Genomic DNA, 27,881 nt, shown 5'->3' with positions numbered 1-27,881 from the left:
AGTTTTTACTTCGAATTTAATAAAAGTAATTTTCCAAACTAAATTTGTGGCCTTTTTAATTGGTTACACTTCGAATGCCGGACCCTGAAATAAACTGCATATCACAAAGATTTTAAGCTTTATGCTTGTAACTTGTAATCTTTGTCTGTATATTACAAAATAAAAATGTTAATAGAAATAAAATTAAAATAATGTTATTGTAGGGAAAAAGTAGTCCATTATTTTGGAGTAAAATTTTTGCGCAAAAGGTTTAAAACTGTTTTATAGCCGATCTTTTACTCCTGGGCGATGCTACGACTACTAACATGCCGGTCAACTTCGATTATTTATGTAATTTTATATACATTTTTGGCATTATCAACATTTTACTTAACATCAAAAATGCCTGAACGGAATTCACGGTACCAAAATTGCACGTAATTAGCTCTTACAGTATCGGCACCATAAACAACATTCACAATTTCAGCGGCCTGGCTTGCACTTTAATCTTTATCAAAGCAAAACTTTCAAATGCACCGAATTTTGTTGACTTCCAGTGTTAACACCCTGTAACTCACAACTGAATGAAATAAACAAAAAATAGCAAACAAATATTTTTTGTGTGAAATATCAACTTCACAACGAGTATAAAATTTAAATTGTTTGTTAGATACTTTACGAGATCTCATCACCACAGCCATCTATAGAGAAAATAATGTATTTCTTTTCCCCCCAACTTAAGGTTTACGTTTAAAAGAACTTGCTCGTTGCTCGCCACAACTTTTTCCAATCTTTCGAGAAGCGTGCAAGTTCCGCAATAAAAGAATTGCTCGACTTTTGAGGGAATCCATGTTTTGATTTCTTCATTCCGAAAATGTCGATCGACACAAATAGTATTCGGAAGGAGCAACGTCTGGAGGGTACGATCGGATGGTCACCCATTTCAGTGTTTCTAAGTATATCCTCATACCTTTGGTAAAATGAAGCTTAGCGTTATTGAGATGGAGGCCAACTTTGTCGTATCTCCCTTGATACTGTGGTCGTTTTTCCTTCAGTTCTTGGCTCAAAAGCATGAATAGCATTCGAGGTCGGCCTCTGTGAGGATTTCACTTCATTTTATAGAGAGCGCCCACCAATTGTGAATATTTGAAAATTGTTTGCTTTCCACCTCTTTGCCGGTGTGCACCATTACAATCACCGGTTTTGAAGCAGTCATACAACTTACGTCACGTGCTTTCACTAATTACGGTCTCACCGTAAGTATTTGCATAATACTCGTACCATTCAGTGGGCCTGAGCTTTCTTTGAATGAAAGTCGAAAATTAAAACTTCACGAGAACAAAGGGAATTCGGCACAAAACCTCGATATCTTTAAGCAACACAACTCACATTTTTTGTAATAATTTACATCTATCGATTTCGACTAGCGCTTACTACATACTACGGTCAACTATCGAATTACGGCGGAGGCAAAGTTGTATGCTTATAATTAAGAGTTGCCATAAATGATTTTTTCTGTGTTTCGTTAACTTTTTCAATGAAATTGTGGTACAGTATCAGCTCAAGTTCACCAATAGCATCAATGTGAGTCTTTCAATGCAGAAATTATTCTAGGGCTATTTCACTTTCAGAAAACCCCAAAGAAAGAAATCTAATTCATGACTAAATTTTAATAATCAAAAACAGATTACGCTAAATTTAAAATATGCGGCCTTAAAGAGGCACCCTTCATATAAATACATGTACCACTATAGAAAATAATTTATGAATGTAGGTATGCACGTGGCATATAATGCATTTTTTATGTGTAAAATATTCTGGTAAAACCCAGTTTGTGTTTGAACAACAACATTCCTTTCCAATGCATTGTTTGTAGTTCCACACATTTTTTTTTTGCTTTCAAATTTTTGTTATTTCTTTTAATCAACGTTTTTCATTTTTTTCTTTTAAAGATTTGTATTTGAACTTACAGATTATTGACCGGTTGGCATGAATTGTATTTGAGCACAAATGGCAGCGACGTGGGTTCGTTCTCAAATGTTGCACACCGATTAGCTGCCACTGACTTGGCAATGGATTTGGGAAGTGGTACATCGATGTATTCGCGTTGTCGTTGGCTGTGTAAGAAAAGAACAAAAAGAATATGAATTTTAGTTTTATATGTAAGCGCGCACATACATATGCACGTATGTGAGTGTGTATACTGCATGAAGGATTTTTATAAAGTAAACTGTTAGAGACGCGGTTGAAAGAAATACTTCTGTAGATGCTAGCACAGGCGTTACGAAGGTGCATTCCAAATTAAACGGGACATAAAAAATAATAATAAGGGCTTTTAGCACCTTACAATTTTCAATACATTGTACGACTTACAAGCAGGGGCCGGTGAACGATCGAAATAGGCTCTTTCGCGCGATCAATCGTGGCTCAAAATTTTAAGTCTACGAGTTATCATGAGTGGGACAGTTGCGCTGCGAATCAGAAGCATTTTCGATCTCTCAAAAGTAATCGCAACGCTCGGAACGATTGCGAGTTAGCACACTTCGCTGTCAGCGTCGTCGGTTTGATCTCTCGCCAACGTTCATTGGCAGTGACTGAATGAATGCCTTGGATCATCGGCCGTGTTATGCTTCGAGATGCCGCTATAAGGCTTTGGATGACTTCTTTGATTGACTACGTAAGGTGACTCATTTCATTTTACAGAAGCAAACTACTACCATTCGGTAGGGCCGAATTCGAAATCTGCTGTAGGAACGATTTTTTTCTAATAGCGTTGGGTCCTCGACTGACAATGGCTAACCTCTCAGTGTATTTGTACGGCACTAGACGGCATATAACTGTAGATCACTCCGTTTGTAGGAAATATCAAGACGCACGCTACAAATAGGCGGAGGAGCTCGGCCAAACACCCAAAAAAATTCTGTTATAGGGAAAAATTCTGTTACCGGGAAGGCCGACTTAGATACATATGGTCATTTCTTATTAATTTGGTTACATGATATCCAAAACTCTATTGTTGTTGAGATATTTGATTTCAAAGATTATTTAAAAAGAATAGTTTTGCTGTACGCCTACTTTTTTCTGAAACTTGTTAAAAAGTATACAGAACCCGCTGTTTATTCATGGATAAAGAATCTGTTAGGTTGTAGAATAATAAGGGCGGAATGGAGCGAAGCTATACTCACTAAAGTAGCATTCGAGGGTACGCCACAAGGTGGTGTATTATCGCCACTTCTCTGGCTACTCTCAGTTAATGAGTTACTAAGAAATTTGAAGGTACGGAAGGAAGAAATTAGTGGCATATGCAGATGACATAGCGATAGTAGCGACAGGCAGATACCTAAACACCGTGAGTGACATAACGAATAATACACTCGCAGCAGTGCACGAATGGGCAATACAGGCAGACCTAGGTATAAATGCTGATATGATATTTTTTACTAGAAGGTACAAGATCGCCTATTGGCAACCCCCGAAGCTAAACGACGTGGAACTAACTCTTAAAAACACCGCAAAGTACCTCCTAATAATTTCTAATCTATCAGGCGGCCGCCGTAGCCGAATGGGTTGGTGCGTGACTACCATTCGGAATTCTCAGAGAGAACGTAGGTTAGAATTTCAGTGAAACACCAAAATTAATAAAACGTTTTTTCTAATAGCGGTTGCCCCTCTGCAGGCAATGACAAACCTCCGAGTGTATTTCTGCCATGAAAAAGCTCCTCATAAAAAATATCTGTCGTTCGGAGTCGGCTTGAAACTGTAGGTCCCTCCATTTGTGGAGCAACATCAAGACGCACACCACAAATAGGAGGAGGAGCTCGGCCAAACTATCATGGAAGTACAATATATTAGAGAGGAAGAAAAAGGCTAGTAACACACTATACGCATGTAAAAAGTCTATTTCCTCCCTTAATCTATTGGTGCTACTCAGCTATAGTAATCGGTGTGGTGGACTGCGCTAAGAAAACCGACATATAAAAAACCTATGGAAAGTATTCAACGTCTTGGCGCACTCTGCACCCCAGGTGCATAGAGAACTACTCCAACAGCTGCGCTTGAAAGAATACTCAACTTGTCAACGATTGGTATTGCGGCGGAATGCCTAGCATCTAATTCCGACGTAAAACTCAGCGCGACTTTACCTGTAAAACATTCGGACATAGCTCAATAGGCATGAGTTACAGTGTCCAGATGGACTATATGACTCCGAAATGCAATTTGGTGAAGAAATTCCAAACAATAGAAGAAGAGGGATGGAAAAGAGAAATGAAACCTAACCCAAATACTCTTAATATATTTACTGATGGCTCGAAAATGTTAGACTTAGTAGGGGCAGGGATCCATTGCACAGAGCTAGGCATCAGGCAGCCACATAAGCTCCCTGACCACTGCAGTATCTTTCAAGCAGAAGTCTTTGCTGTAGGTAAGACTGCGGATATAGCATTCGCAACGACATCAAGCAACGCCAAAATAAATATATACGTTGAGAGCCAAGCGACGATAAAAGCAATAAGCTCATATGAAATTTCATCTCGGAAAACCTCGAAAATTATTTGTATACAGAGTGCAGATAAATAAATATGTCCGTATCGTACCAGATCTGTCCAGAAAAGAAAGCAGAACTATCGTAGGTATGCTGACAGACACAATTTGCTAGCGGCACACGCATACAAGATAGGAATTAAAAACAACGATAGCTACAGATTTTGCAATGACCTGGAAGAGAGGGAAACGCTAGAACACTTTCTATGTTTTTGCCCTGCGTTAGCTAGAACCAGATTAAAATGTTTATGAGCTTTACAACATGAGAAGTTAGAATGCCTCTCGGGGATAGAGATTAAGAGTTTACTTAGATTCGCAAAATACGCAAACGTATTACAAGATGTCTACTACAAATAGAAACGTTCTAGCTCCATCCGGATGGCTTTCAGCCAGCCAGGTCAACCTAACCGAATCTAAAAAGTATGGAAATTGATAAAAGTCAGCAATGAAATTTGAACAAACAGTAAAAAATGCTGATTGATAAAATTTGGAATTTACGATTTCTCACTAAGTGTTTCCTACTTTACAGGGATTGATTGAAAAGTAATGAGCCTTCCCGTGCGGAGTGTGTACCAAGCGATTAACCGAATCGGCTGGTGGGGGAAAATGATCGTTGGACCTTCCCCTTCTATTAGAAACCGGTCCCAGTTCGCTGGCAACAGCGGTGTAGTCAACATCGCTCCGCCCGTGAAAGCTGTTTTAAAAGTGTGTTAGGATTTTGCAGTGGCGAAAATGCAGCGGTCGTTGGAGCAACGTTACTCGATCAAATTTTGCGTAAAGCTAAACAGTTTGTACCTCCAGGAAGCACTGTAAATGCGGCATTTTACAAAGAAGAGCTCCTTCGGATGAAAAACCGCATCGCCCGGGTACGGCCCGACCTCGTCAACAATTGGACCCTTCATCACGACAATGCGCCGGCGCACCCCGCCTTCCTCTGCACCTTTGCATTGTCCAAGATGTGGGTTCCGGTGCTTCCCCACCCTTCCTAAAGCCCAGACCTGTCCCCTTCGGACTTCTTCTTGTTCCCGCGCCTGAAAAGAAAGCTGAAGGGGAGGCATTTCGACTCCATCGAGGCGATCCAAAAAACTGTGACAGCCGAATTGAACGCGATTCCGGCGGATGAGTTTAAAAAATGTTTCCTGCAGTGGAAGGACCGCTACCAGCGGTGTATTGACTCTCAAGGGTCCTATTTTAAAAAAACATTAGTTGTATAAGCCAAAAGGTTTAATAAAACTGTTTAAAAAAAATAAGGCTCATTACTTTTCAATCAAACTCTGTATGCCATAAAAGAGTAATCTGGGATGTAAGCTGTACTGAAAATTATTTTAAATGCTTAGAAAAGGTGAACTAAAGAAAGAATCGGCAGGCGGATGCTGGCTTAGCCAGTGGAGGGTAAAATTTAATAGGAAGGAAAACAATTTTGAAATAAAAATAACATAAGTTTTGAAAACACATTTGTAATTTAACCAACTTTGTATGTTCATACCTATCATTTATCAATCTGATCGATGTAGAAGTCTTAAATACAACAAAAACAAAATAGAAGTCTTAATTTTATTTCTGAATAACTTTTTTACTAAAGAACAAAAATTTATTTTGAGTGCTGGAAATCTTTATTTTGACCTTTACGTGCTTCATTGCTTGTTTGTCCACTCCATCTGTCATATTTGCAAGTGTCAAAGAGGATTGACGTACGATGCCATTTGCAAAAATTATAAATCTTCCTATAGCTTCATTAATTTTGCGCCACCTTGTATTGTATATTATAAGAAGGCAACAATGTACTTAAGGTACAACTCTCATAGCAACTTCAGAGTGACCCATTTATGCGTGTATTTATGTAACAATGCATGTAGTGGACAACATTTTTTAGTAAGAATTTAACCTAGATATTTTTAAACTACTTGTAGAACTTACTCGACATGCTGTTGATGTTGCGTTTGTTGTTGTTGCGCATGCCCATTGAGAGCGTAATGATTTAAGTGCGAATGAAGTGCATGATTATGATTGTGCGGATGATGATGTTGGTGGAGAGACTGTTGTTGATGATCTTTTTGTTGTTGTTGCGAATGCTGAGGATCCCCATTTGGTGAGGCAGCAACAGCGGTCGATTGTGTCTGGGACGAGGATGAGCATACCGATTCTGGAATGAAAGAACTTGTGGTCTTGACTGACTTACCGCATAGTTGCACTTGTTGGTGTTGTTGCTGTTGCTGCAGCTGCACTTGTTTCTTTTGCTGTTGTTTGTGTTGCAATTGACGTTGGCGACTATGATGTGTACGGCAATTGCCGGCCGCCATAAGGCTTGTGCGAGCGACACTATAAGTTAGACCGGTTTCCGATGAGGGAAATTCCGGCTGCGTCCAAATAGTGCTGCTAATGAGGCCAACGCCAGCGATCAAAGTCAATGGCGGCAAAGTGGTTGTTGTTGTTGTTATTATATGTGTATTTTAATGGCAATATAAAAGAAAATATAAGTACGGGAAATAAATGTGTGTGTACGTGATTTTGTTGACTTATGTGAATTGATGTGTGTGATTTGCGCAAGGACTTGAAACGAAAGCTTCGTAATCTGCGCATGTGCATACATACATACAATACATGCATATATATAATTACTACATAAATATACATACATACATGCATACATATATAAATATTTGTTCTACTTAAATGCCAGTTTTTCCCCTACACTACTCTGCTCCTCTAAATAATTCTGTACGCTGTTCTACTACACTTGGCCTCAGACATGGCTTTGGTCAGGTTTGTACAAATCGCGCATAACAGGTTGCTACTGAGTTGGTTGGGAATGTCATGGCTAAAAAGAAACACGACATATATGGGTTTAATATACCAATGAACCGTTTAGTGGTAATGCTGAACTTGCTATGCAATGCAATTTGAGTGTTGTTGTTGTAAACCTCCTTATGCGCATGATTTTGTTTTACAGTTATAAATTTTTGTGTGCAGGTGCAAGTGGCAAAAACAAGTTGTCATGTGACAAAAAAGAAGGCTCACCAGCCCGAGTCAATAAATATTTTTAATGAGCGCCTGTTGACTGATGGCAAACAGCTTACCCCAATATTTATATGGGTATTTCTGTGCTAATTAGCTGACGAGCTTTTGACCGCTGGATCATAGAAAAATAAACAAACAACCAACTCGTTTCCATTACTTCACATTTATTATTCCATGTGTTCCAAGTGTTCTTGTTTTTGTTTTGTACTAAATACTTGCACTAGCATAGACTATGGCTAACCTAAATCTCTAAATGGTGACTATGCTATCTTTAAAATTATTCGGCTTAATAATATTATATTTTTCTCACATATCAGTCTTAACGTATTTCCAATTACAATAACGTAATAATGTTTCTACATATGTATGCATGTAAAAGTATGTGTGCGCATAATTGTAAAAGTTCTCATAAAAATATTTGTTTTAATTGCTTCTTTTTATTGTTTCTTTACCGTTTCTGACGTAGGCACAAAAAGCAAAGCGCAGTCATTGCCGCTCCAATGCCGCACAACACAATCAATACAATGCTCACTATCTCCAAGCCACTGATGAAATTCGCCGAATGCGTTGTTTTGCGCGCCAATTGTCCAAACTCAGCCAATTCTATAATGCGTGGCATTATGTTGTTGCTGTCGTATTGGCCACTTTCTTCCTGTTGCTGTTGCCGTTGGAACTGCAATGCGTCTAGTTGCAGACTAGCCAGTAACCTGAGAAGAGAGGAAAAAGGAGAGGAATGCAATATCAGTCGAAAATAGTTAAAAAAAAACATGCAGCTATTTACTAGAAAGCATTTGTTTGTTGTTGTTGTTATTGTTGAAACCTTCAGAGTATGCAAAGATAACTAGTGCAAATTCAAAGAAAACAACGGTATATTTCAAATTAATGCAAGCGCTTCCATTTATGCCGCCTGTTGTCAAAAGTATTTACACAGCATTAAAAGGTGATTTCTTTGTGAAATTAAGGTAGTAGTCTGGTAACTTATTTTGGAAATTTCGAATCTCGGTTTTTTACATATTTTGAAAGTGCGATATATTGGTAATATACTGTGCAAATTTTAGACCGAAATTCGAAATATTGACGAAATTATAGCACATACATGAGGGCGGCTCGTACTTGCGCGGCTCAATTGCTAAAACTTTAAACGCGTTTTTCTCAAAACAACGTTTTTCCGGGTGGCCGTCGTGAAAACAAATTTTCTATCTAACGGATTGAGCTGAAATTTAGATATGTTTTTCTACACATCAATAGTTCTGACGGGTAGTAGATTTAATTTATTTCGTCCTTAACTTTCCATTTTTTAGTCCGATTTCCACTTAAAAAAAAGGCAATTTTCTTACGAAGTCCGCCATTTAATTATTTTTTGTCAAAATCATTTGATTTTAAGCATAATTTTAAGCAATTTGTTTTTTCTGTTTCAGATGTCCACAAGTGACGAAATCACGCCGGCCAGCCACTGTACCTCTTTTTTTTGCCGCTTGCTGCAGTGTACAAAAATAGTATCAAAACATTAAAAAAAAAACAAAAAATACCAGTCTAACGGTTAGACGCGATAGAAGTGAAACCTTCCGTAAAACAAACTGAGAGAGAATGAGGCGAAAGCAGCATTAGGAGCGGGATAATTATAGGTTAATTATAATATTGCTATAAAGTTCATATTTTATTTTCTTCATTTTATTGTTATTCATCCTCAATGTTTTCAATTTCAACAAATGATACGAGTGGCTTATGATATCTAAAATATGATACAAATGCTTTGGTTTCGATGTTGTCAACATATCTTTGAAATACCGCGTCAATTGTTGTTTTTGATCGTGTTGTCGATTCAGCTCGATTGTTACACATTTTTAAATTGTATGTTGTATTGAGAAAATCAATTAAAGGAACCGCTGTGCTCAATGCAAAATTTACGTTAAAATCGCCACTTAAAATCATTGGAACTTTATCGTATTCTTTTCTAAGTATCCGCGATACTTCTGGTGTATACTTTATTAAATTTTCGTGAATGAATTCCGTGATGCTATTTATTGATTGATTCGGTGAAATATAAATTGCCACAATTAAAACTGTTTTTCCATTGCTCAATCTGGTTTCGCATGCACATATTTCTCCCACTTTAGAGAGCTGAACAGACAGTGATTCTAGTTGCTGTGCATTCAGATCTATCTGTGGAGTTACAATACGAGCACCGTCATTTTGATTGTGGTATATTGCAACACCGCCTGCAATTGCGGTAAATATTTAAAAATGAAAATATTTACGAATATAAAAATACGGACGCAATACAGCACACCCGGTTGCTATTATGAGCGTCGTAACGCGTATAATACACAGACGTACTAACATACACGCAAACATTCGTAGGACACTTGGTTTGAATTTTTTATACATATGTATGTATGCTATACTATGGCCTAGCCTATGTACGTACATACATATTTGTGTTCTGAACTTCCAGCAAAACAATGCTTATTAATATACACATATGCATCTACATACAACCGCACACACAGGCCACTCACTTTATTCCTGTAAATGCGTATGTCGTCCAAAGCTAAAATTCTATGCTTAGCGACTACAAGAACAAAATGCATTACTAGGCGCAGGCGTAGCGGCCATCATCCTAGTTGCCATAGCGCTGAACAGTCGCGGCGGCGCCGAACAGTTTCAACTATTGTACTGTGCAACAAAAACTCATCATCAAAAAATTGATTTATAAATTCGAGCTCATAGTTCTAAGAGCAAGTACTTTCATTCATAAAACGAGCCGCCCATATGCTAATTTTCTCGACAATTCGAAAATAGTCAATATTGGAATATTTCGCGTAGAATTATTTGCCAATATTCAATTTTTGTCAAGCCGAGTGCCCGCGGCTCCGTAAATATGTTTGCACCCATATATGTATGTAAATATATGTTTCTAAATGCTCGACAACCGCAGCTGCCTGTTCAAGGTTACTGTACATTAGGCCGGGTCGATTTGTGGGAAGGCAAAAAAATCGCCCATTGCTCTGTGAAAATCATATTCTAGGGATCAGAATAAGAAATTTTGCCGAAGGAACCATACCTCTAAAACGATTTCTGATGTCCCCCAATATGGGTCGACCTTTTTAGTTTCTTTTCTATAACTACATTCATTCATTTACATACGTTCTGACTAAATAAATTTCTTAAGAGAAAAAATAGATAATATTAATATATAAATAAATAAAAATAAAGAAAAAACATAACCATTTAGCTGATTTTTTCATGTAAAGGCCAAAAATGGTGATATTTTGAAATTGGGGGACATCAGAATTCGTTTTAGAGGTATGGTTCCTTCGGCAAAGTTTCTTATTTTGATCCCTAGAATACGATTTTCATAGAGCAATGAGCGATTTTTAAATCGACCCGCCCTACTGTACATGCAATGCTGTGCCTATGAATGTGCGCTGTGCCTATGAATGCGCGCTGGATTTCTTGAGAAATTTTACCGTATGTACATACACACAACATATATACATATATCCGCATATATACATACATATATAAATTCACAAATTTAAATTTGCTTATGCCATCCTTCTGTGTGCCTGGTAATGAAGCATTTTCTATACATACATATATATACGTATATCTTTTTTCTTCTTCTTTTTGGTGTCGCTTTTTCGTTTCATCGAGTCTCAAATCACTCCCAACGATTCTAAAGAAGTTTTCACTTCAAAAAATTTTTTTTTGTACACCTTCTGATAACTTCAATAACATATCAGAAAATCAAACCGATTGAATTTTATTCTCCCTTCCAAAAAATATCTTAAACATGGCCTCAAAAAACGTGTAAGTTACCAGACTACTACCTTAAATGATATTTTAAGATGTTATTTTAATATTTATTTATTCATTAATGTCCAACAAAATTCAGAACAGACACTTAAGTTACGAATTCAATACTAAAATACAAATTTTGAAATATTTAAGATTAAAAAGAGTAGAACAAGGGTAGATTCTCGACCTAAGAAACCCTTAAATTGCTAAAAATATATTCAAGTTAAAATAGAATTTTAACAAAATTTATAATTATGAAAGTAAAATAACAAATATTTTCGAAGTATTATTTTAATTTCTTACATAGAAAGTAATTTTTTAGTTGCATTTGAAACACCTGCTTGGCCCCACAAAAGCTCAAATCCAATCATCAAATCCTCCTATTGATGTTGTTCCACAAATGGAGGCACCTACAGTTTCAAGCCGACTCCGAACGGCAGATATTTTTATGAGTAGCTTTTTTAGGGGCAGGTTTGCCATTGCCTGCCGAGGGGCAACCGCTATAAGAAAAACCGTTTTCTTAATTTTGGTGTTTCACCGAGATTCGAACCTACGTTCTCTCTGTGAATTCCGAATGGTAGTCACGCACCAACCCATTCGGCTACGGATGATTAGCATTATGTAATATCCTACTAGAGCCAACGAAAAAAATCTTTAAATGTCGAAAATTTCTGCAAGGAACATTAAACTTTATTCCCTCCAGAAGGGCCGGGCAGTCAATTTCGCCATTAACGAGATCAAAGACTAATCAATCGACAGCGAGATTCGTATGATGGTTTCCGGTCTGACAAATTGAGTGAGTACAGTGGGAAACGCACAAACATTTTTTGAACCCCCTTCACTCGATTTATATGGACTACATGATAAGGTCTCCAAATAAACGCAGCGTAATCCAACCGAAGAAACGCAGAGTATAATAGCTTAAGAGTATATGGGTCAGTGCGATGAGTGACGTAATACAAAAGCGAGCATACCAAGTGAATTGGAAATAGCATGATTTAAGTGCGTGATAAAAATAAGCTTAGAAGAAAACCACTAAATTTTTAATCACATCAGACAAAGCAAGATATGTATAATTGATATGATGAGAGTTATTAAGGAGGTTTTGAAGCTAAGAAAATGTGATTTAATGAAATTTTTCAAAACTAATAAATAAACGATTCATAAGGCACTAGAAAATAAGTTAATCAGCTTAGATTGCAGGACAGCTGAATCACTATAATTTTTTATTTCAGCATTAACTTTTAAATCAGCATAGAGAAGAAAATTAGCAAAGGAAAAACACGAACAGTTATCATCAATAAACAAAACAAATAACAAAGGTTCTAAAATACTATCCTAAGGTACACCAGAGGTGGCAATAAACTGTTTCGAAGAAATCCCATCGAAGACTGCAGCTCCGCACCTCTTTTTAAATAGAATCGAATCGAATCAAGGAAAGTCGCATGAAAACCGAGACATGCCAATTTAGTTACTAAAATCGTATGGGAGATTTTATCGATTACTTTAGAGAAGTCCATTGTGGAAGCCTGTGGGGATATCTTCAGAAAAGTCTGGTAAGTTAGATAAAGTAGATCTTGCAACTACAAAACCATGTTGTCTAGCACTAATCACACGTTTTATGCTAAAATATAACTTGCCTTTGACAATACATCCAATAAGTTTTGATACAGCAGATAATTTGGGAATTGGTCTGTAATTCGCAATATCGCTCTTACTGCCGCTTTTGTAAATTGGAGTGACTGAAGCGATAGGTTCCAATCATCAATAAATATTCCGTTAGCTATGATTTATTAAAAATCAGTTTAAGAGGTTGCACATATTTTTAAGCAATGTTACAGAAAGGCCGTCAACATGCGATTGAGAAGAGTTTTTTAATCTTAAACAATCCCTCAATAACATCAACATGACCGAAAGAACAAGTGAACCAACAGGTATTTTGTAACAATCTGGACTAATATTCCGTTTCATTGCCTTTGGCATCGATTACTGCCTGCAGCCTGGTAGGAATGGTGTGAATAAATTTGTGTAGAAATGGTATTGTCAGCTCTTGTCAAATTTCCTTCATTTCTTCGAGTGTATCATGCATTTTCCTATTATTATTGGCTGTCCGTTGTTATTTAATAAACGGCCAAACATTTTCAAAAATGTTTAAATCTGGACTTTGAGGTGGCCAACGTAGAACAGTTTGATTTACTTCATTAAAAAAATGTGTAGCACCTTGTGACATGGTGCGTTGTCATGTTGTATAGTAAAATCCTGTCGATGGTTGTGAAAAGGTTGTTGGCTGATGTGAATGCGTGATTAGTAAGAATGCCAATGTATGCGGAGTGGTTTAGAGTACAGTCAATGGAACATGCTCCGCCAAATCATAACTCAACTGCCTCCGAATCTGTAAAGAGGTTGCACGGCTCTACCATGTAGTTTTTGTGTCAAATGCATGAATTTTTTTCAAATGAGCCCTGAAAATGAAATGAATGCGTCTCCACCAATTCCCGGGTCGCTTTTGTTCGAGGTGACGGTGCATGTGGCGGTACATTGTCATCAAGAAAAATTACTTTGTGACGCCGATCGGCATATTCTGGGCGTTTTCGGTATATAGCGCTGTTCAAATCGGCCAATTGTCGTTGGTAGTGTGCACCGTCAACTGTTTCACCTGGTTAAATATTATAAGTCCATGCAATGCGGTTTGTTTGAATCGAATTGGTTAAATAGTTTCCAAGATATGGCGGTCACGACTTTGGTAGACAGACGGTATTTACGATAAGTCGGAAGGCATGCTTTCCTAGAAAGCCAGAGTTCTATAATAACATATTTCATTAAGCTAATACTCGCACTGGATATATTTACAGCTCATTTAGTCTAGACTTATGCCCGAATTCTGTAAGCAGTCTCAAGTCACTAATTGAAACTTTTCGTGGTGAAATTTGATTTTGAGACTAGTTGCAATTCAGTAAGCAATCTCTCGTCATTAGTCTCAAAAAAAAAGTCACTAATTAGTGATATTCTTCTGAGCAGCTCACAAAACGAAAAATATGGGAGCGGAATTAGTTATTTTATATATGTACATATATTGCAAAAAAAGCGCGAAAATGAAGCGAAGAATATGTTTTGGGTAAAAATTTCTTAAGAATACGAATAATTGTGTATTTATTGGCGTTTTAGAAATAGGCGTAGACGGATTCCGGCAAGTTTACGCAGCGCGGAAGACCCATTCCTTCTGGAAGAAGACGTTTTCAGGAGGTTTTTTAGATTCCCGAAATCCTTCTGCTGGGAACTTATTCAAGATCTCAAACCACTTGACAAGTTTGAGCGGAATTCCCAGTTCGTTCATTTCAACGGAATGTATATAGAGATGCAATTCAACATTTATCGATTATTAATTTTGTTTGTCTCAATTGAATTGTTGATAAACCGATTCAGGTAAAAGGTTTATAAAACAGAAATTAAAAACGTTATTTTGTATGAGCTTAGTAATATTTATATTCTTCATGTTTTTGATGAAGAATTTCGCTTGATAAATGAGTTTAAAAAATTCCATTACATATGGAATCGATAAGTGAATTTTTGCTCAACTTTTTGACTATCTCTAGCCGATACGTGCCATCAGCTGACTGTCTCTATTTATTTTTACCATGATATTTGGTGAAATTCTTGTGACTTTCCCTTACTGAATAGCAAAATGGTCTCAAGTCACAAAAAGAGTCACTAATTTATAATCTGAATTTTAGTGACTTGAGATGAGATTCGCTTACAGAATTCGGGCATTAATCACGTAACTTAACTTATCTTAATATGATAGTTCACCCAACCTTGTGCGAGACCTGTACGTTTAATCTTAAGTTCTGGCCTTAGTTATAGGTCAATGTCGCAGGTGAATACTCGTATACTAGTTGGCAGATGGTGTTTTATACGGAGATTTTTCATGGCAGAATTATACTTTGAGTCTGCGACCCTGCCGAGGTCGACCGCTTTTAGAAAACTTCTTTTCTATCATTTGGTGCTTGGTACCCGTGGTTTCGAACACATGCTCATCCGAATAGTAGTTAGCTTGTTAAAACCTGTGTGTATCACTCTGAAATTAGAATCAAACATCTTCTCTGATCGGCGTTATCCTATCTGCTATCATTCTTGCTTGCAATCTATTATTCTTGCCTACTTTGTTCTCAGCGAATTTTACAGAATCGCCGTGTGTTTGACGTCTACTCAATCTACTTCAAAGATGATAGATTACCAGGTTTGGTACATTTGGCCTTCAGCTGTGGCGTAAAACGAAATTGATCGAAAAACTTCGGGTATCACGTCGCTGGGTACTTGGCAGTAAATTCTGCCTGATGAAAAGAATTCGCACCCAGCGGATTTGAAGGAATCAACTTTTTCTCGAACGTCACCGAGGTTATGACACCGGTTTGTTTACGAAAAAACTGAGATAGGTAAGGGCCAAACTTGGTAAATCTATCATCCTTGGAATTCTGCACACTCATTTCATACGTAGTCACCCAATCGTTCAATCGATAGTTGTTCACATGGCAACGAAGCAACATGAGTAATGTTTTCGTATATTATCAACACAGTCTCAGTTTTTTCGCAAACAAACATCTGCCAGGATCTCGGCTACGCCAGTCAATCAGCTGATTCCTTCAAATTCGTTGAGAGCCGGTTAACAGTCTCATCTTGGCCACACCTCCAAAAATCTTTTCACCATGGCCGCATTCTGACTTCGGTGTCTCCAATACCTCTGAGAAAGAGGTTGTTTTATATACAATACAAGGGACAATCTAGAGGACGAAAAGAAGGACTAGTGGAGAAAGAAAGAAAAATTGAAGAGCATTTTGAAACGGTTCAAAATTTTTTCGATGCCTGTGATCGGGATAATGCTATTACATTTGCCAGGTCAGCTCTAGTTATACTTAGCATAGGCCAGAAACAAAAGATTTGTCGATTGTAGTATTCTTAATATTTTCCTTCCCATCTATTGTTGGATTGGAACTTAATATTATAATAATGAATGAGTGTAAGAACATCCCATCAAATGAATTTTTTAAAGCCACTCGTCAGACAATGCCCTGTACTGCATGCCTTTTTTAACATGGCAATTGTGCTGAAAATCAAGAAAATAAGAGAAGTTTTTTCAGAAGGAACCCACACTGTTCAATATGCGACCAAAATCGAGATCAGAGCTGCACTAGTGTGATTTACATAAAGCGGATACTTGTACTAAATCGGATTACGATAATTCCTGCCCTATCAACAGTGAAGTAACTTATTTTAGGAATACTTACTCTTGCAACTGCTCCATTTCCAAAATGGCATTCGTACGGTAATCCACTGCATAAATATAGGCGTCAGTGCTGTGAAAACCACACATACATAGCAATTGTTTAACTTTTATAAAACTAGATTCAAAAATTTTACTTACGCTGGTTCCAGGCCGCCCACATGTGGCTCCAGCAATCGCACACGTACGTCCATTTGTATAGCATCACTTAGCACCTGCATTAGAGCGTCGATGCACCGCTCCACTTCTACTGGTTTTCCAGCCACTACAATTCGCACTTGTCGCCCCTCATCGATGATATACACAAAAACGTTCACAATACTACTACGTCCATCATCTGCGCCTCCACGATCCGTAGCTTTCACATCGAACCCATAGACGCGCTCACCTATTGGCACAACACCCACAAGACGTATTTTTCCTGTTAATTCATCGATGCCAAAAAGACGTGATGGCTCATTTAGCAAACGATAGCGTATTTCAGCATTTAGCCCTTCGTCCGCGTCAAACGCCTTTACAACCGTTACTGGGTAACCAAAAGTAGCTGTGCGCGGCACTACTGCAATGATGGCTTGGCCAGAGGACTTAAATCGGGGCTCATTATCATTTTCATCTTGGATATTCACAACAATACGACACTCGTTCGGATCCAAACCATCGACACGCTCATCTGTAACGGGATATGAAATATGTGCATAGTTGCGAGGCTCACGATTAAGACGATCGGCACGCAAGCGTAACTGGTAACGGTTTTTCAATTCCCGATCGAAAGATTTCGCAGCGAATAGCGTAGTGGTTTTTGGATCTAATTCGAATAGTGGTTGGGCGTCGAAATCCTGTTCGTCGTCTCCTTCCATAACTAGGCTCCAACGGAAGACTTCGGGATTTAGACCGATAGTTAGATTAATTTTTATAAGCTCTAATGGAGCATTGTTGTTTTCAAGAACTTGCACCTCGTGATACTGATGTTGAAATATGGTAATGTTTCGTTGGTCAATAAGCTGATCCTCCTCATCGACCGAGGGCTCTGTAACAGCTTGTCCTTGCAGATTGATTAGTACGATAGCGGTGGATGAGTGTGCCGGACTACCCAAGTCGGATGCAACTACAGTCACATTAAGATGCTCATAATCGTTATAGCTACGAAAGTTCGCCACAGTTGTGATGGTGCCATCGCGTGAATCTATCTGGAAGATGGGGTTGTGTATGTCTTGATGCAGTATGGAATAGAGCACCAAACCGTTGCCATTACCGACGTAGTCTTTATCAATAGCATTCACTTGTTTTACAAACATGCCCGCTGTGGTGCTTCGATCTAAGTAAGCTTTATAGATCGGCAACATTAAGGTGCGATCTGGCAAGTCGGCGATATACTTATCTGCATTCACCATATCATCGTAACCGATAAACTCGGGCTTATTGTCATTGATGTCAATAACATTTACTTCCACGTCAACTGAGCTCGACATGCGATAAAAGAGCTCAGCGTTATCGGTCGCAATAACCTGGAAATTGTACTTGGGATGCACTTCACGATCCAATATCCCAGTGATCATTAATACACCAGATAACGTTTTGATCTTGAAGGGTAAATCCGTTTCGCTAAGGCTATATGAAATGTTTGCATTCTCACCATAATCTAAGTCCACTGCCAATACTTGACCCAACACGCTATCCTGGTATTCGCCTTCCTCGGTATCGAAGCTATACCAGGATTTTTTGAAAACCGGCGCATGATCATTCACATCAACAACAGTGAAACGTAGGCAGGTAATATCATTTAATCCATCGATATCCGTGGCAGTAAGGTTTAGTAACATATCCAAATTAGCCGACAACGGATAATTGACCATCAACTCTCCACTCAACTTGTCAACAGCGAAATGTTTCACCCCGTGTACACGAGGTGGGAATTGGGTGCCTACTACAGGACGCTCCACTTGCTCGGCGGTCAGCTCGTAGTGCACCACGGCGTTACTGCCATAGTCTTCATCACTTGCCATTACCTGCAGCACCTTAGTAGTAATGGGAGTGTTTTCATATATCGCAAATAATGGACACTTCATTATTAGTTGCGCAGCTCCACGACCCAGGCGCTTACGCGAACGACGGCCACGTTGCTGGCGCACACCGGAAAAACTGTTGTTAAAGGCAAATTCCGAGCTGAGGCGTGGAGAACCAGGTATATGATAAGGTGGTACAACCATGGCTGATTGTATCGCGTCCATCGTTTGGACAGCAGAATTGTCCACAAAATAAATTTCCATATCTGTAGTGTACTCACGTATCTCCACTTTCGACTCCTTGAACACAGATATACGTTCGAAAATGGGCGCGTTGTCGTTAGCGTCGGCTACAAGAATATTTAGATGGGAATAGGTCGACAAGCCACCCGTATCGATGGCAATAAGTTTGAGCTTATAAATTTGATCTTTCTCGCGATCGAGCGGTCGCTTGCCACTGTAAGTAACACGGAAATATGGAGTACTCGCCAGCTTAATGTTGGATTGTATGAGCATATTTTGCATCTCCACAAATTTGAATTCCTCATTCCACTGGTCAGTTAAGTTGAAAACGCTAAAAGTGGCTGGCGTTTGAAGAGCGTGACGACTTCTATTCTGTGCTTCAGCGCTGCCATTATGAAAGTCAATGGAAAACTGGTCGCTATAGTCGCCTTGTAATATTACCTGAAACTCGGCGTTCTTGCCCAAATCGCTATCGGTAATTTGAATTGGCTGACTGACAGAGATCTCTGTACCGCTGGCGCTGTTTTCGTTAATCAGACCAACATAAGACAAGCTGTTAAACTTGGGCGCATTATCGTTGACATCGTCCACTTCAATGGTCACCTGATATATACCGGCGCCACTAACCAAGCCCGTTGTGTACTCAACAATTACGGTAAGATCATATTGATCCTTGTCCTCGCGATCAAGACCGGTTAGTGTGAGTAATGTGCCATCTTCGGTAATGCTAATTTTGTTAACAACCTCCTGTTGATTGGCGATGATGTATCGCAATTTGATATTCGAGTCGCTGACTAGACGACGGGGTGAGCGCACGCGTGCTGCCGGTACGGAATTCCGACTGCGGCTGCGACTACGAAAACGGCTGCCCATAGTTATGTTGCTGGTAGGCTGTAGCTGGCGATAAGTACCCATATTGTTATTGAGAACGTTGATGCCATTCTTGTAGAGAAGTTGACCGATAATACCACCGACAAGGTTCTCCTCAATGTGGAAGTGGATGACATTCATATTGATTTCCCTATGGTAATATTCGATAGTAGAGTAGCAGGTAGTTAAAATACTTGATTCCTACTAGAAATACTTACTCTATTACAGGTCGTAGGGGAACTTTTTGCTCGGGCTTCATAACCACATGAATGGTGACATTAGTTATAAGAACGCCTTCATCTGTCGTCTCAGCCGGCGATGGTACAGTGGTTGCGGGAGGCGCGCTGCGCGACATAATGAGTGTCTGCGTAGAATTCGCAAAGAGCTGCAAACATTCAAGATTAACAAAAATGATTTGCGCGTACAATATTTTAACCACTCACATAATTAGCCACCGCTTCGAAGAGATAGACTTTCCGCGTAAACTCAGACAACTCGCGTATCACTGTTATAATGCCAGATCGCTCTTCGATCGCAAACGGCACACCTTCAGAATATGTGTGCAATAGATCGTACATGATTTCATCTTCTCCCTCGTAGATAAGCGTGGTGCGTACCTGACCCACAGAAGTGCCTAGAGGCGCATTGGAACCTACCCAAAATTCATATGGCGCTCCGACAAAATCAATAACTTGATCGTCGATCGTAGCATATACTTCGATCGTTATAACAGCTAGCGAAAAACGTCGCTCGGACGGATTCGTGGGCTAAATACAAAAACATTTATACATATTTTTTAATAAAGTGTTGACAGCTGGAAACCTAAAGGCATCTCCAACTCACCTGATCGCTCGCTTCCACGAATACTGCCATGCGTCCACGTCTCAATGGCCCATTAACGTATATTGTGCCATTTTTCATATCCAATCGAAAAGGTATGTAGCCACTACCCTTTGGCCGTTGTAGCTCATACAACAACATACCATTGGGTCCCTCATCTGGATCTAGTGCCACAACTTGTCCCACTTGGTAGCCCACTGGTGCTGTAATGGGTACTTTGAATTCATACAAATTGCCATGCTCAAATTTCGGCGTATTATCATTTGTATCTAGCAACGTAATTTCCACTTTGACTCTATTTGGCCCAGGCTTCCGCAGATTAGCGTCAGTTATGTATGGCGGATTACGTTCAATTGCCTCCACCATCAGATGCAGTGACTTCCGTTGCTCGCGATCAAGCAAACGGTCGTCGTTCACTGTAATCCAACCGGTTCTGGCATCAATACGAAAAGCATCAGCCGCTTCCGGCTCTTCAGTGAGCTGGTATAAAAATTCAGCATTTTCGCCTTGATCGCGATCGATGGCGTTCACCTGGAGTACACTAAAACCGGTGGGTAGATTTTCAACAATCGAAATGTTGTAGAAATCAGCCTCAAATTCGGGCACATTATCATTAAGATCGAGCACTTCCACTTCAATTCTGCAGAACAGGAAATATTTAGATTCAGAAAATTATAAAATTATAAGAGTAGTAGTCGTTTTTAGCGTACCTTGCTACGGCTTTCTTTAACGGATTTTCACGTTGCCGCGCCTCCACTTGTAGAACAAAAGTGTTGCCTGGTAAACTTTCCTCCTCCAAATCCACTTCTTTTTGTAGGTACATAATACCATTGTTAGGATTGACGCGAAATAGTTTACGCTCGTTACCGGAAATGATTTCATACACCAGCGTAGCGTTAAGCGAGTCCTGATCAAACGCCATGATGGGAGGTGAAAAGTAAAGTGGTATGCGGATAGGTATGCCCTGAAACAGTGAAAAAGTTAAAGGTAATATAAATAAGTATGCACCTCAAAACATTTAGTTCACATTTTAGTTGCACAACATTCTAGAATTAGTCTCCCTCTACTCACCGTCATTGGATAAAATTCATTAATTTTGGTGCGATAGACGCCTTCGGTAAATTTTGGCGGTAAATCGTCAATATCCCTCACATTAATAGTGATTGTCGTGTTCACTTGATTGGCTGGCGTACCGCGATCCCAAGCGAAAAGCGGCAGTTTGAAAAGTCGTATGCCATTATCGAAATCCAAATCTTTCTTTAGTATGAGCAAAGGACGATGTGGACTTTTGAGCGAAAAATATGGACTACCATCAGCAGAAAGCTGCTCCGGGACTGTGGACATGCTGAAATGCACCTCCGAGTTGGGTGTATTTGGTTTGTCACGATCGAACGCTTGTATACCTTCGAAGACAATTGTGCCTGGTGGCGTATTCTCATCCACATCGATAATATAGGGAGTGTTGAGGAATTCCGGTGCATTGTCGTTGACGTCTTCGATGTAAACGGTGATCGACATGTAGCTGCCCTAAATTTAATAGGCATCAATAAATTGTGTACTACGAAGTTATAGTTAATTTACACAATTCTACACCTCTACTACTGTGAATCCAGTTACCGACTTACCTCTTCTAGTTTTTCATTTTTACCGGCACAAATCACCCGAAATTTCAGCAAATTACGGGGCACATCGCGATCCACTAGATCCTCAATCGAGCGCGTAAGAGTTATGCGCACTGTAGTAGTGTTTAACTCCGTGAGACCAAAGTACTTATGATCACCGGAATTATCGATACTTCTTAGCGCTATTGTAGAGCGAGGATAGGCGCGTAGAAGCAATATTTCTTTACCAATCTCGGCGTCTTCTCGCAAGCGTATGAAACGCACTCCTTCACTCTCGGCGGATACGCCATCGTACATGTGAAAAGCACATCCTGGTGTGCCTGTGTGAAAGAAAATAATAAAGAAATATGTTTTTATAAATACAGGATTGCGCGATAGGAGATATTAAGAAAATTATTCTTGGTTTTTATTTGAAAGGCTCATATAAGCCATTACGAATGAGATATGGCATTGTGCAAATGTCCAACGCGGCTGAGAGTTCCAATTTTCGATGGCACTGCTGCATAGATTCGCCAAAATTTGAGTAAAGACTTCAGTTGTGGTGATCCCGAGGGCATCGATTGATTACGGCTTATCAGATTTGCGACTTCAAAAGGCCCCAAAAGAAATAGTCTGACCCCCTCGACTATTTCTTTTGGGGTCTTCTTGCACAATCTTGAAGCTAATTCACGTGACGTGTGCTGGAGGTAGCTATGCCGTCGAATTGTTGTTAAAAAACTTATCCTTTGCGTGCTGCTCACTTTTGTAAATTGCAAAGGCTTGATTTGGAATTAGTGGCTGAACAATAAAGAAGAAATTTGACAAATGCTCTCAAAAACATGATCACCACAGTCTGTTAACATAGATCGCTTGCTTAGAAACCTCATATTTTTTTCCACGACAATAACCCACATACCTATATGGTTTTAAAATAGAAACTTGTTTCACTGTTATTTAATATCTCAATATTTGCGTTGTTTGTTAGCTATGTAAAGCTTTTCTTAAATAAAACACAAAAAATTACTCCAATGATAAATATTTTAGGCTTATTATTATTTATATTTTATATTTTCTGTGAAGAATATCTGTTCAATTCCAATTTGTATAATTTTTGCCAGCATAACTGACCTTATCGAATTAATAACGCACCATTTGGGTTTGCAATCCATCAATCGAATCCGTGGTGACCAGTGACTTTTCGTACTTCCACAAAAAGTCTGCAGGGTATTCAAATCACATGCCCCAAGCTGCCAATTGTGAAGCTAATTTCGCTAATTATTCGGTCACCAAAAGCTCATCCCAATAAAGTGATGATGATAAATAGCGTCGTCTTTGCAAATAGCGCCGTCTTGCTTAAACTATTTTGAACTCAAATGAATGGTGTTGGAGCAAGTAACCAACAATTTATTAATCAGATTGTTGTAGTCTTCGTTGTGAAGGCGATTTTGGCTACATATTCAGTTTTGAAAGGCATGCACCAACGATGCCTCTGGTTGGCAATCTATTAGCAAAACGTATTATAGTTTTACGAGAGTCTTCTCACTCCAAATACCGCAATATTTCACAGTTAAATCCTTATTAACAATAATATAATAATGCCGCCCTGATATTTACTAACAATATTAAACATTTAAGCCTTCTTGTAAATTCTGTATTGAGCTGTTCCGACGATGTAAATAAAGTTATAAGTACAGGGTTGCCCATATTCGACGGACCCATCTGGCAACCCTGTATCTTTTGACAGAGACGGCAGATCGCTTAATGACATACCGCGTTGGAAGTGTCAGTCCAAGCAGATTTTTACCATGGAACAGTACACGCTACGCGAGCGCTCTCAAATTGTTGAAATTTCCATTCAACAAAAGAGGTCAAAAGATGAAGAACAAAATCATCATGTCCGATGGGGCTCATTTCTTATTGAATGGGACGGTAAACAAGCAAAATTACCGTACTTACGCCACTAAAAATCCTCACGGAATTCAAGAGGTACCTCTTTACGACGTAAAAGTCACTGTTTGGTGCGGGGTTAGTGCGAAAACGATTATTGGGCCGTTTTTCTTCGAAACTGAAGATGGTCAAGCTGTTACCGTCAATCAGGAGCATTATCGCGATATGATAACCACTTTTGTGATGCCAATTATTATTCGACGAAAGCATATGAGGCAGTTGTGGTTTCAATAAGACGGCGCTCCACCACACACAGCTCGCACCACAATCGATTTTTTTAAGAAATGGTTTCCTCGTCGTTTCATGTCGAAAAATGGCGTTTTTGACTGTCCACCGCTTTCGCCCGATTTAAAACCACCTGACTTCTTCTTGTGGGAACATTTAAAATCAAAGGCTTATATTAATAAGCCAAAGACCATAGAAGAGCTCAAGAACAACATCCGTGAGGAAATAGCCGCTATTCCAGCCGAAATGTGAGCTAAAACTATGGAAAATGCTGCAAAACGGGCACAATACGCTGTACAGGCTCAAGGCGGCCATTTGAAAGATATCCTATTCAAAAAGTGATGTCAACAAATCTACTTGAACGAAATAAAATGATTATTATCGTCAACATCAAAAAAATTGTGTTTTTCTTTGATTTAAAAAAAAAAACACATGGGTTCGTCGAATATGGGCAACCCAGTATTGAGTATACTGTTTTACGTAGATTAAGAATTTCAGCATATTTCACCATTAGCGGCAAGCACAAATCTAGCTATTATACTCATTACTCCACGCATCATGTACTTGGAACTCGTATAGATAATATATAATATATATAAACATATTATTGGCGCATACATCCTTTTTGGGTGTTTGGTCGAGCTCCTCCTCTTATTCGTGGCGTGCGTCTTGATGTTGTTTCACAAATGGTGGGACCTACAGTTTTAAGCCGACTCCGAACGGCAGATATTTTTTATGAGGAGCTTTTTCATGGTAGAAATACACTCCGAGGCTGGTCATTGCTTGCCGTGGGGCGACCGCTATTAGAAAAAAATTTTTCTTCATTTTGGTGTTTCACCGATATTTGAACCTACATTCTCTTTGAATTCCGAATGATAGTCACGCCCCAACCATTCTGCTACAGCGTATAGATAGTTAGCTTGACTACATTTCATATCACAAAATTGATGTAGCGTTTAATAATGTGACGCATAGATGGTTACGTCTATGGTCTCATAAGATGTGACCACATTTCTTTGTGAAAAAACGAAATTCCATGATGCAGCAATTTCGATTATCAAGCGGCTCAAAATTGTATGTAGGTATATTTGTGTATAAGCTAATTGAATTCGAAACTCCCAAGTTCCTTTACGAGAAATTAAGATTGATGAGATGTAACAGGTATTGAACTCTGATTGCCTCCAAATATTCCTACTTCTCCTCATTAAGGCTGTGGTGCCCTGGAATTCAATTCCTGAATCTGTCAAGATTGTGATTGATAGGAGTAACTATATCCTCATTTAATAATACATAAATAAAATAAATAAATTGTCCATTCCTTGGAATACTTTTTGTTTGATAACCATATCTTGCCCTCTAATTAAATTTTGCTACTGAGTACAATTTTTCCTGAAAATTACTTATAGATGTCAAATCCATATTACTGGACTGAACCTACTTTTAGATCTTCATTGATACTTGTGTATATATATTTTTTTAATTATTATACATAATTTTGTAATCAATTCTTAATTTCTAAACGATAGGTGGCAACCCCAGCTTAAAATATCATATTTCATTTTACTAAAGCGCGATTAAGCATCTTTCATTTGATACGTATATTTTATTATACCATTCAAACGTTTGATAAATTGCTAGTTTTGTAATAAAATTCACGTGGCAACGCTATTAAATTTTTTTTAATATAATTTTTTAATGATATTACATGGATATCAAATATTTATGTAAATTTTTTTAAGCACAAACAGGAGGCATCTCCCATCTACAACCCAGCTGTTGTAAAACTCTTCAACTCGGTGCAGTAGTTTTTGAGTGATGCTCTTTCGAAGAAATACTCCACATTTATATTTGTACTTATATGTATATGCATATGTAGAGAATAAATTTTTGGTTTCATTCAAAATTCTTAGAATCGGTTCAATTGGGTGTATTAATTTTATTTTTCTGAAGACAATTACGTACAAATAGAGTTACCCAAACACCAAAGACAAAGAAATCAAGAGAGGAATTATCTTTTTGTCATTTTTTTCTTATTAACGATTCTTATTAATTATTTAGAAGCGTTGTACAATTGAACCTAGAATATGTTGTTGTTGAAGTGGTAGAGTATTTCCACTGAAATAATCGTAATTAGTTACCAGCGCCGTTTTACTACCACTGTCCTCGTGTGATGATGTTTTTTTTTTTCTTTTGTTCTAAGTCAGATCCATTTACTGAGGTCCAAGTAAAGCAGAAAATTCTTTATTTCGATGTCTGAGATCTCATTAGTTTGCTGTAAAAAAGGCTTACCGAAGCAGCGAAGTTGCACCCAACTAGCCCTGGACATTCTCATAGATAGTGGAAAAGACTTTCCTTCACTCCTGCCGCTTGACAGCTTCTGCAGATGGGATTGAAGGGTAGGTTGAGTCTAGCTGTATGATCCCCTACTTTCCAATGGCCTGTAAGGGGTGCAGTGATGCGTGATATGTTTGACCGAGCACATCCGAACAGATGATTCGTCCTTTGGATTTTGTACGACGACCATGTGTTTTTTGTTGTAATACATGTAGTTAATTGCTTCCATCTTCTTTCGGCTAAAGCATGATAGTGTGAAGCAATGGATGCTTTTATTGTATTCAGACTGCCACCGCCTCTGCTATGTCTAGTGTCGAAGCTTTTCTTGCTAGCTCATCCGCTGTCTCATTACCCCATATGTTCCTATGACCGGGAACCCATATCAGAATAATTTCAAGTCGAGGACTAAGCAGTTCTAGTTCCTCTCTATACCGTAAGACTAGCTTGGATGAAATGGAGTTGGAGTCTAAGGCCTTGAAAGCTGCTTGACTGTCTAAAAAGATAGCTACTCTTGCACAAACTTCCGTAGAGTTCTCTGGTCGCTAAAAGCTCTGCCTGGAACACGCCGGCATAGTCAGGAAGTCTTATTGACTGAGATAGGTTGAGTAGCTCCGAATGGAAGCCAGCTCCCACACCACAGTTCATCTTAGAACCATCGGTATAGATTTCGATATCGTACCTTCCAATCACCTTCCCTTTGCTCTATTCGACTCTAGGTGGAAAACGTACCGTAAAGCCTTTCTTCAAGTTAGGGCCGGGGACTGTGTAGTCTGATCTGTTTTTGAGCAACGGGGGTCCCTGTAAGAGGATCTTGCTGTGACCGTACGACTTTGTTATCCAGCTCCCCATGTCTCTGAGTCTCACCTCGCTGCAGGTAACGATTGTTTTCATATGTTGGTCTAATGATAGTAGATGAGTTAGTACATTGAGCGCTTCAGTAGGACTGGTGCTAAGCGCTCCTGTAGTTAAGATACGCGCTGTTCTTTGTATCTTGTTCAGCTTGATTTGGTTGTATTTCTTTTCTGTTGCGGGCCACCAGACTAGTGCCGCTTATGTTAGTATTGGTTTTACAATGGCTGTGTATGACCAATTGGATAGTTTTTTACCCCATTTTTTTCACAACCTTCTCTTACACGTGTGAAGTGCTATATTCGCTTTCTTTACCCTGTACTCTGCGTTGGAATTCCAGCTGAGTTTGGG

At 38.9% G+C, this 27,881-nt stretch overlaps 1 protein-coding gene across 1 annotated transcript in view; it reads right to left on the bottom strand.

Moving 5' to 3' along the window:
* The window catches only part of LOC128854983 (cadherin-89D), a 51,663-nt gene that overhangs the window by 1,997 nt on the left and 21,785 nt on the right, over nt 1-27,881 (bottom strand). Inside the window, exons 2-12 of the mRNA XM_054089516.1 lie at nt 22,200-22,516; nt 21,646-22,101; nt 21,285-21,538; nt 20,578-21,214; nt 20,178-20,501; nt 19,953-20,119; nt 16,760-19,885; nt 16,623-16,691; nt 7,992-8,246; nt 6,439-6,897; nt 1,950-2,096 (exon numbers count right to left, since the gene is read on the bottom strand). Of these exons, the coding sequence (XP_053945491.1) occupies nt 1,950-2,096; nt 6,439-6,897; nt 7,992-8,246; nt 16,623-16,691; nt 16,760-19,885; nt 19,953-20,119; nt 20,178-20,501; nt 20,578-21,214; nt 21,285-21,538; nt 21,646-22,101; nt 22,200-22,516 (6,211 nt within the window). The remainder of the gene's footprint in view (nt 1-1,949; nt 2,097-6,438; nt 6,898-7,991; nt 8,247-16,622; nt 16,692-16,759; nt 19,886-19,952; nt 20,120-20,177; nt 20,502-20,577; nt 21,215-21,284; nt 21,539-21,645; nt 22,102-22,199; nt 22,517-27,881) is intronic.

This window comes from Anastrepha ludens, chromosome 2 (genome assembly GCF_028408465.1).
Source record: "Anastrepha ludens isolate Willacy chromosome 2, idAnaLude1.1, whole genome shotgun sequence".
NCBI lineage: Eukaryota > Metazoa > Arthropoda > Insecta > Diptera > Tephritidae > Anastrepha > Anastrepha ludens.
This window is presented reverse-complemented; position numbering and strand designations above follow the sequence as displayed.